General features: G+C 44.0%; 1 protein-coding gene across 1 annotated transcript in view; it reads right to left on the bottom strand.

The window, feature by feature from the left end:
- Positions 1-10,963, bottom strand: part of Prep (prolyl endopeptidase) — a 104,209-nt gene that overhangs the window by 67,113 nt on the left and 26,133 nt on the right. The window contains exons 4-6 of the mRNA XM_005368622.3: positions 9,444-9,574; positions 7,143-7,352; positions 4,066-4,187 (exon numbers count right to left, since the gene is read on the bottom strand). Coding sequence (XP_005368679.1) covers positions 4,066-4,187; positions 7,143-7,352; positions 9,444-9,574 — 463 coding nt within the window. The remainder of the gene's footprint in view (positions 1-4,065; positions 4,188-7,142; positions 7,353-9,443; positions 9,575-10,963) is intronic.

Below are 10,963 nucleotides of genomic sequence, written 5' to 3'. Positions count from 1 at the left end.
TTTATATATTTATTATTATTATTCTATACTTTTTAAAGTTTAAAAACAAATCTGGCATAAATCCAGCTGCTTCTACCAGACTCAGGTAGAGGTTTGTGCCGACAGTTGCATGTTAAGCTTTCTTTTCTTCCCTTCATGGATTAAGAATACTGGTGTTCAATCTCAACATTCGTGCAATCATATCAACCAAATAAAACGGATTAAAATAGGTATGCTGGGAGCAGGACTGTAGCCCAGTGGGAACAGTGCTTGCCTAGCATGCACGAAGACCTGGGTTTGATTCAACACCACATAAGCCTGGCAGGAGGCATGTACCCCTCCACCCAGCACTCTGGAGTGAGCAGCGGCAAGGTCATAAATCAAGTTCATCCTCAGCGATAAAGTGAGCTCAGGGCTAGCCTGGGATACATAACAAGACCATCTCAAAATAAAACAAAAGCAAAAATGTTCTGCTGCCATGAAATCATTATTTCCAATGTTCACAAGTTCTCTAGGAGATCGAGTTTTCTATTTTATGAAGTCAGAGGGAATAAAATTTGAATACTAAATATACTATTTTAAGTTTCCCTCATTGTACTCCTGTTCAAAAGGTAAAGAGAAATACATACTACTCAACATTTTAATTTTTTGGTAGCATAACCTCCGAACTGTTTTTACTCAGATAAAGGTGAAAATGTGCACCTTTATAAATAAGCACCAGGAAATTACACAGCAAGAAGTTAACAAGAAACAGTCTACTGAGATGGGAGATAAAAGCAAACATGTAAGAAAAATGATGGTAGTAACTTGGTGTGTGTGTGGGGTCCTTCTGCCTATGTGTTGCTTTTATTGGTTAATGAAACTGGCTTGGCCTATAGCATGGGAGGAAGAAGGCAGAGTTAGAGAGACGCCATGGAGCCACACTGCCAGAGTCAGACATGCCGAAACTCTGCTGGTAGCCACTGCCACATGGTGATACAGATTAATAAAAATGCATTAAATTAATATAAGAGTTACCCAGTAAAAAGCTAGAACTAATAGGTCAAGCAGTAATTTAATTAATACAGTTTCTGTGTGATTATTTTAGGTCTAAGCTAGCCAGGCGGTAGGGAAGAACAAGCAGCTCTCCCTCCAACAGTAACCACACAGGAAAGGTTGGTTCCCTGAGGAGCTAGGGCAAGAAAAAGCACAGCAAAAAAGCACTTTGAGGAAACAGAACAAAAATTCATTTTGAGCATATTCCTTTAAAATTGGGAGCGTTTTCCTGAGAATGGCCAGACGGGGAATATTTTCAGAGTTGGTCATGGGACTTTTGTGACCACTGGCTAACGCTGTTGAGCGTGACTGGGCTCCTGGGAAGCTTCTTCCACAAGAGCAGGTTGCACGTGGCCCGGGGCTGGTGATGTGCTGACTCCTGATCCAGGTAAAGAACAACTGGAAACACTACCGTGAAGACACATGGACAGACACACGGACAAGAACTGCCACTGCGCCTGTCCTTCAGCCAGGCTTGGGAATAACAGATTGAAATTTAAAATGTTCCTTTCCAGCTGAAGTCCTGCTTCCTTCTCAGAACAGGGAAGGTCCTCGGTGTGCTATCATGTCTCTGGTGGATTCTTACCCACAGTGGGATGCCACATCCCACTCTCAATAGGACACAGCGTTCCCCTTCCTTTAATAGCAAATTTCCCTTAGATCACAGAAAGAAACTCTCCATCTCCACCTTACTGGGAGAACTCCTAAGTTTCTTCACAGCTGACTCTCTGGACACAGAATACAACATGGCCACCTATTTCAAGAGCATATCATTTCAGTGATTACTGCTAAGACTGCCCTAAGGAATGCACGAATATTCACAAAGTGGGAAAATGTCTAAAAGATGCCTTATGAGAAAATATGGATGAAGAAAGCACACGGAAGAGGCTCTTTACATGGAAGAGGCAGCAGGAAGCATCTGAGAAAACTCCGGTGCTGATCTCTGACTGCTCACACTTTTCTTTACAACACCATCTACTTCTACACATGAGTGTAGAGCCCAGCATGGCAAGCGTAATAGAGGCCTGAGTTTCAGGTTACTGAGACCACCCAGGAATGGACTGTCCAAAGAGAGAACACCTAATGTTCCAAAGGAAATCCCCAGTGTTCCAACTTGATGTCTCTTAGCCCACCACACACCCATCCCCTTTCACCAGGGTACCCCTAGACAAATGTCAGCCAATCGCAGGTCCTGAACTTTAGAAATCCCTTACCACACCCTCTGCTACTATAAAAACCCCACCCCCACTGAGCTAGGGTCTCTCTGATCATGTCAATGCATTGGATGCATGGAGAGTCAGAGTTCAAACTTGAATAAAGGCTTTTACTTTTATGTATGGGGCTCGGTCTCCTTGCTGGTTTTGGCGGGACTCTGAAATCTGTGTATAACGATAAACATGGCTTGTTTTTACTAAGATTTTAATGTTGATCCTTAGCCATCAGGGAAATGCAAATAAAAATGACTTTGAGATTCCATCTTACACCTGTCAGAAAGGCTAAGATCAAAACCACAAGTGACAGCTCATGCTGGAGAGGATGTGGAGCAAGGTACACACTGTTATTGGAAATACAAACTTATACAGCCACTTTGGAAATAAAAATGGTGGCTTCTCAAAAAATTGGCAATCAACCTACCTCAAGACCTAGCTATACCATTCCTGGGCATATACCCAAAGGACTCTCTACCATACCACAAGGTTCAACTATGTTCATAGCAACCTACATGCAATAAGCAGAAACTAGAAACAACCTAGATGCCCCCTCAACTGAAGAATGGATAAGGAAAATGTGGTACATTTATACAATGGAGTATTACTCGGCTATTAAAAATCAATGGCATCAGAAAATCTGCAAAGAACAGAACTAGAAAAGATCACCCTGAGTGCGGTAACCCAGACCCAGAAGGACAAGCATGGTGTGTACTCAGTCATAAGTGGATATTAGCCATAAAGTAAAGGAGAACCAGGGCTACAATTTATAGATCCAAAGAAGCTAAGTAACAAGGATGGTTCAAGGGGGAATGCAAGAATCTCCCTCAAAAGGGGTAATAGATTTTTGAGGGTGGAGTGGGGGTGGGTACTGCCTGCGGGGACAGGAGGGAACAAGTGGGGGGTGGGGAATATTGAAATGACTAAAACTGGGGAGCATTTTAGGGGTGAGGTGAAAAACCTAGTGCAATGGAAATTCCACAGATTGCACAAGAGGAACCCTAGCAAAGACCCCTTGTAACGGGGGACACAGAGCCTGAACCGGCTGGCCATCTTCTGTACCAGGCAAGGCCGCAAGTAGAGGAACTGGGACACCAACCCAGCCACAGAACCTTCACCTACAATCCCTGCAGTGCTTTGGTACCAGAGCTGAGAAGAATCGTTATCAAAGAGGCTAGAAAGACTTCATCCAGCAACTGATGGGAGCAGATGCAGAGACCCATAGCCAAACACTAGGTAGAGCTCAGGGCCTCCTGCAGAGGAGGGAGGAAGGATAGGCCTAGAGGGGTCAGGGACACCAAGAGAACATGGCCCACCGAATCAACTGGCTGGGATTCATGCGGGCTCAAAGAGATCGGAGAGCCTGCAGGGGTCTGACCAGGTCCTCTACATGTTATGTTATGGTTGAGTAACTTGCTGTTCTTGTGATATCCCGAACAGCCGAAGTGCAGGCTGTCTCTGACACTTTTGCCTGTTTGTGGGACCCTTTTCATCCTACTGGGTCTCCTTGGCTAGCCTTGATATGAAGTTGGTGCCTGACATTATGGTAGCATAGTATGTCATATTTGGTTGATGTCCTGGGAGGCCTACTCTTTTCTGAGGGGGTGGGTGAGCAGAGAGGAGATGGGGGTGGACACAAGAAGAAAAGATTTTTATGTTGAAATTAACAGTTAAAAAGGTTTACCATCTTCATTAATAATCAATTTGATTATTAACCACTATTTTAAAAAACATTCTTGTACTTCTGCCATCTATGGGATATCTACTACCACATCACAGGAATATTTATACGTGAACCATGCGACAAGGTCTTTGGAGGATGAAATTTCGCAGTATACAATACCTCGGCTCCCCCCATCCATTTGGGCTCATCGGGGAACTCAGCACACAAAACATCTTCTGACTGATCGGTCCCCAAGACGTGGTAGCAGAGCTTCTGGTGGAGATTGGTGGACGTCTCTGTCCCTGAGGAATGAAACATGTTCGCTGAAATACAGTTGGCAGTTTCAAGAAAATCTCCACTACGTCCATCACACAAGGCTAAGAACGTTTCAAAGGTTGAGGTGTATGGCGGCAGGACACAAGGTTAACAGGCAAGTCAGTCACACTCTTACACACCAGCAACGAATGAGGAATTGTTACCATAGCAACCAGAAAACTCACTATACATCTAACAAAGTATGTACAGGGCCTATATAAGGAAAATTATAAACCATTCCAAAGAACTAAAATAACTAACACAGAGAGAAACTCCACGCTCATGGAGCAGAAGGCTCAGGACTACCAGCACATCAGTTTCTCTGGATCTGACTCCAGATTCCAGGATAGTAAGCCGTGGATAGAGACCGTCCTGGCGGTTTTGTTTGTTCTGACTCCCCTCAACGATGGAGTGCTACCCTGAAATGTTAAGGTGAAATAAACCCTGTCCTCCCTCAAATTGCTTTTGGTCATGGTCTTTATCCCAGCAACAGAACCCAAACCAAGACATGAACAAACTGATTCCAAAGTATACATGGAGGAACACGAAGATTCAAAATAACTATGAAGAACAAGGTTGGGGGACTGAAGCTGTACAACCTCTAGACTTGCTGCCATCTGGGATAGCAGTGTGAACTAACAAGAGGTACCTACTACATAGCTACCAGACCCTGAGCGCACTCAGACACTGGTGGGCAGTCAGGAGCTCTCACAAATGCCACAGGCTTTGGAGGAAGATGGTTCTGTGGTTTCTCACCCTAAGATCTGGCAGCTGTGCTACTCAGAACTCATCACAACATCTGCACAGAGATCTACCTATGATAGCAACTTGGCACATAACCACTGAGACAAGGAAACCACCCAGGACAAAGGAAAGAGACAGGCAGGCATTGTGGTGTGCACCTTTAGTTCCAGCATTCGAAAAACAGGCGGATCTCTGAGTTCGAGGTCAGCCTGGTCTACAAAGTGAGTTCCAGGACAGCTGTGGTGGCTTGAAAGAAAATGGCCCCCAAAGGGAGTGGCTTTATTAGGAGGTGTGGCCTTGCTGAAGGAAGTGTGTCACTATGGGGGCGGACTTTGAGATCTCTTGCATAAAGCTTCCCTCAGTGTGACACTCTCAGCTGCAGCATGTCAGCCTGCATGCTGCTGTGGCCCCATTCATGATCAAAATGGACTGAACCTCTGAAAACTGTAAGCGAGCCCCCTTAACTAAATGTTTTCTTTATAAGAGTCACCATGGTTGTGGTGTCTCTTCACAACAATAATAAACCCTAAGACAACAGTCAAGGCTACACAGAGAAATCCTGTTTTGAAAAACTAAAATAAAAATAAAAATAAAAAAAAAATAAAAGGATGGGCTGGAGAGATGGCTCAGAGTTTAAGAGCATTGCCTGCTCTTCCAAAGGTCCTGAGTTCAGTTCCCAGCAAACACATGGTGGCTCACAACCATCTGTAATGAGGTCTGGTGCCCTCTTCTGGCCTTCAGGCATACACACAGATAGAATATTGTATACATAATAAATAAATAAATATTTAAAAAATAAATAAATAAAAGGTGGAGGGCAAGAATCATGGCGTATGGAACTAATGTACAGAATATACAGAATATAGCCTCTTCAAATCAGCTCCTCTCCTTAATTCTTAGTTCCATACGCCATGATTCTTGCCCTCCACCTTTTATTTATTTATTTTTTAAATATTTATTTATTTATTATGCATACAATATTCTATCTGTGTGTATGGAACTAAACCAGACAGAAAAGGCCAGTGTGCCCAGCACAGTGGCACAAGCCTGTGTCTCCTGTACCTCTCGGCTAAGACAGAAAGATCTAAGTTCAAGGTCAATTTGGGCAACAGTGAGACCCTGTCTGAAAAGGACAAAAAATTAAAGATCAGGGGCCACCAGGCACCAGGGAAGGGAGAAAGAACTAGGTAGAGTTCAAAATACTCTCGCGGCACTGAAAATCATCCCCACAACACTGCCCTGGGGACACGCCGTAACATGCCGTAACATGCCATAACATGCACAGGATGTACAAAGTCAAGAGTACACCTAACCCAGGAGCGGTACACGCCTTTAACCTCAGCACTCAGGAGGCAGAGGCGGGTGGATCTCTGTGAGTTCGCGGCCAGCCTGGTCCACAGAATGAGTTCCAGGAAAACCAGGGCTACACAGAGAAAGGTTGCCTTGAATATCCAACAACAACAACAACAACAACAACAAATTAAACCTAATATAAACTACAGACTCTGTGTAAAAATGATGTGTTACTGAAGGTTTGCTAATTATAAGTTATCAATTATTCCTCACTCTGGTAAAGACACCAAAGATACATTGTGTGTACCTTTTAATTCTTCTATGAATTAATGAATTAAAAAAAATGTTAGGCACCAGCTGCCTATCACCATAAAGTAATTTATGTATATTTGCTGATTTTAAAGACTATTCAGAGACTAAACTTTATCTTCTCATTGTGAAAATGTACTAAGCTATCAGGGCAATAAATAATATTACCAAAATGTAAAAACCGCTTTATAATCTTCAAGGACACTCACTCTTTAAGGAACGCTGGTAGGAAGCACAATATGAACTGCTTATGTCAATCATAAACCCCTTCATTATAGTCTGGGAGACTTTTACATAACACACCAAAAAATAAAATAAAATAGGAGCAGCAAAATGAGACAGGGCCTTCTTACGCCAATCACAATGACTAACCTACCTGCGGCCTCCAGGCTGCCACTGCACCTGGGGCTGCATGCAGTCGATGGATGGAACCAAATATGAAATAATAAACAATGAGAGAGTATGTTTGGTAACTTGATTGCTGCTGCACTGTGAAAAGGTTAGACACGCAATGTCAATCAAAGGAGCTTCCTTTTCAGTCATAAGAAGCCGCATGGTCTCGTATAACGTGCTTCCCTGAAGCGTTGTTCACATACCGTCACTCTTCCCATCCTGCTGCGGGTATGAGTTGTAGAACATCCCCTTGCCGTCATGGGTCCAGGCCATACAGGTGAACTTGACTCTCTCCAGCACATCAGGAAGCTCTTTGGCACCATCGACTTTCATGAACTTGATCGTCACCCAGTCTGAGCCACTGGCACTCAGACCATAGGCAAAGTATTCACCGTCTTCACTGAAGGCATAACCTACGGGGCACAGAGGTAGTCAGATGTGGCATATAACTGTTCATCTTGCCCGCTGTCGTCCTCCACACTACCAGAGCTGCCTGAAATAGCCTGGAGTCTGAACGTGGCAATGGAGGAAACAGGAAGCTAGTAGTGAGCAAACCTGGGCTCAGCGGACGTCTGGAAGGAATTACCATTACGATGACATGGTCCCTTAACCTCCTCAGGTCATACTTTCTTTCTTTATAAAATGACGCCTTGGATTATATGCCCATTAAGATACTTCCATTTTGAAATTTTTATAAGTCAGTTAAAAGCAGAGCTCATCTGGGACAAGCAGCATATTTTATTTATGCCCTAAAGGGAGTAAGTAGGGGGAAATCTACCTTTATAGTACTGACTAAAATATGATACATAGCATATACCAGAATTAAATTGTACCCATTAAGTAACTTTTGGGATGGACTCCAAAGCTTTTGAGATCAGTCTATAGCCTCATTTCGGAGCATTACTGGCACCATGACATCACAGGCCCAGGTAAGCATAGCTGGAGGGTTTGCAAGGAAGGACCCTGGTGTGCACATTCTGACAGAAGCAGAAAGCACCTCTCGGTGGACTGTCATGCCAGGTCCAAGTCCTTGGGGACCCAACAAGGCTCCCATCCAACCTGCGAAAGTTTCTTGATAAGTGGTCATGCTTTATGTTGGCTTTTATAGTTCATGCTATCAAGTTATCCTTGTAGAGTAAGATTTAGATACCAGTGATCCTCCTGGGAAGCTTGCTAAACTTTATTGAGGATCTAAAATTTATAGGACGCTCAATTATTATCATGGAGCTTTAATTAGTAGGAAATTACCTTAAAATCTGCTAATACACTTATTGAAAATTTTCAGGGAAAAAGAAAAAAATTATTTTGATTAAAATCATATGTAAGGAATCATATGCCAGGTCTCAGGCCTAATTCACCTTTGCGTCAATCATGTCCTTGTTTGCAGCAGACACCTAAAGAAACCATTGTCCTGTATCACTGAGGTGAGAGGTACTGGACACAGCCCTCCCAGATGGATTGCGAGGCAGACTTCAGTGAAAAACCACACAGATTCTAATACAGAATACGTGACTACCTCGGAACCATAGCATTAAATTAATTCTAAACCACAGGCTCAGATTCATGGAAATATTAATATGGATAGTCGGTGCCTCACCTCCAAAACAGTTACACACTAAGCCTAGTTGGGAGGGACGAAGAGGACCACCAAGTAACAGAGGCACAGCTAGAAACGGCAGGAAATACCTGCATAAATGTCTTTGTATGGATCCAGTGAAACGGGTCTGTCATTCCCTTCCTACTAAGTGGCAGACACCACTGTTCAAATTGCACAGTTCTACGGAGTCAACCTGCACTGTGCTTTGGTATAGACCAATGGACAGTATAGGAGAGACACTGAGCCCTCCTCATTAGGAACAGCTGGCATATCAAGAAGTAATTTAACCATGACATTACTAATAAACCAGAGGACTCAAGAATACCCCACTTTTTCCTTATTCTAAAAATCCACTCATAGCACAAACAGAGGTTTATCTTCTCTACAGCATGCAGGAGGCAACACTGGGAGCAGTTATTGCAGACATGGGGCACCAGCAGGCAAGATGCACTTAGACTCGGGTTGTATGGGAACATCTTCAGAGACAGGGTACCAAGAGGTTCAATTCCACAAAACTGGGGGTTTTGCTTTTAATTCTAACTGTGAACTACCTAGGCTTTAATACTCTGATCACTCTCCCCCGTTTATAGCTGAACATTCCTCGTACAGCTGGAAGTTTCCTGCAAGAGGGTCTAAGTGTTTCTTGTCAGATGGGTCTCAGATGTTATGGGAAATGATAATGCTAATTCAACATCCCAGAAGTGAATCTGGGTCTAGTGTGACTTACTCTCCAGTTCTGTTTCATGCCATCGGGGTGAGAAAGATGAACGTGACTATCCATGTATTCTAAATACAGTATACAAAGTTAGCTTTCCTGACTCTGTGTGCATCTGCCCTACAATATGGCTCACACCCAGCTTGGAATCCGAAGACTTCAGAGCTCCAAGGACTCCCAAGGGCCCCTTACCTCGGAGTGCTACTGTGCCGTCATCCGACAGAGTGTTGGGGTCGAGGAACACCCTGGCTTCCCCCTCCAAGGAGTCCTGCACATACAGCACACGCTGGTTCTGCAAACCTGTGTTGTAAAAATAAAAATACCTGGGGACAGAAATTCCCTGTATTTAGCTGTGGTATTTTCCGTTTGTGGAGAAGAATTAAACACATGAAGAAAAATTTCACAAGACCACACACAGAAAGAAATAGGTGCAATCAAGCTGAGACACGGACAGCAGATGAGATGCAAGTCCCTCCGGCTTCCTATGCGACAGTTTGTTACTTGAATGGCTTTCTTTCTGTATGCAAATAATTCACTGTAGTTTGGCATGTGAGCTGGAGACAAATAAAGACCAGTTTGCTAAAAATAACACTGGCAGGCAAATACAGCCGTGCCTACTTCTTCTAAAGGGAGAAGAAAGCAGATTTCCCACTGTAACACTCTGGCCCGCTTCCACAGGCTGGCTGGCCGCCAGGCATGAAGGTCATCACACTTCTACGGAGAGAAGGGGCTGTGCGTTCAGACTCCGTGGGCCACAAAGTCACCACGCTCACCAAACAAATGGGCAGGACTGTGTTCCAGTTAGACTTAATTATAAAAGCAGGTGGTAGCAGGATTGGGCACACTGGCTACTTTGCTGCTATCTGCGTGAGATGGGGAGGCCCTAAGATTCCAGAGTAAACGTGTGGAGGTACATCCAAAAAAACAATAGATCATGTCCAGGTGGCTGCAAGAAAGAGATAAACCGGAGGGCTAAATTCACAAGCTCCACTTTGTGGCCCACTCTCGGATCGAAGAAAGTACATATAATAAAATGTCCTCGGGAACTACGAGCCAAAGATAACATTAGGTGGAACCAAATCTCCCCCGTTGTTTATGAATCACAGGCTCACCAACTAACCACAAAAATGAGGATTCTCCATAACCAACTTTCACAGGCTATATCACTGCCAAGTGTCTTAACTGCTATTTTATAAATATGAATGAACAGCACTTCACAGTACAAAAACTATTCTCAGGTTCAAACACAACAATCGCTTCCTTTTATAAGCTGGTAAGTTAGTGCGAAGGTGCACTTCATCTGTTTGACACATGGCCTCACTATGTAGCCACAGTCTGGAACTCACAGGGACCCACTTGCCTCTGCCTCCCAAGTGCTCGGATTAAAGGCTTGCGCCACCACACCTGACCTGTACATGGCCATTCATGGGAGCTGTAGAGATTTAGAGATGGCTGAGTGTGGAAAGTGCTTACGGCATAAAAACCTGAGCTGGAATCTTCAACGCTGACATAAAAGCTAGGCACTATGGTTCATGTCATAACCCAGCACTGGTAAAACTCCAGGGTGTGAAAGGGACCCTGTCCCTCAGTAGGGGTAGAGGCAGGGAGTTGCGGTGAATAACTTTACTTCCAGACCCCAGAATGCAGAGGCAGGCGGATCTCTGTGAGTTTGTGGCCAGTCTGGCCTACACAGTGAATCCCAGAACAGTCAG

The sequence above is a fragment of the Microtus ochrogaster genome, unplaced genomic scaffold (genome assembly GCF_000317375.1).
Source record: "Microtus ochrogaster isolate Prairie Vole_2 unplaced genomic scaffold, MicOch1.0 UNK37, whole genome shotgun sequence".
Taxonomy (NCBI): domain Eukaryota; kingdom Metazoa; phylum Chordata; class Mammalia; order Rodentia; family Cricetidae; genus Microtus; species Microtus ochrogaster.
This window is presented reverse-complemented; position numbering and strand designations above follow the sequence as displayed.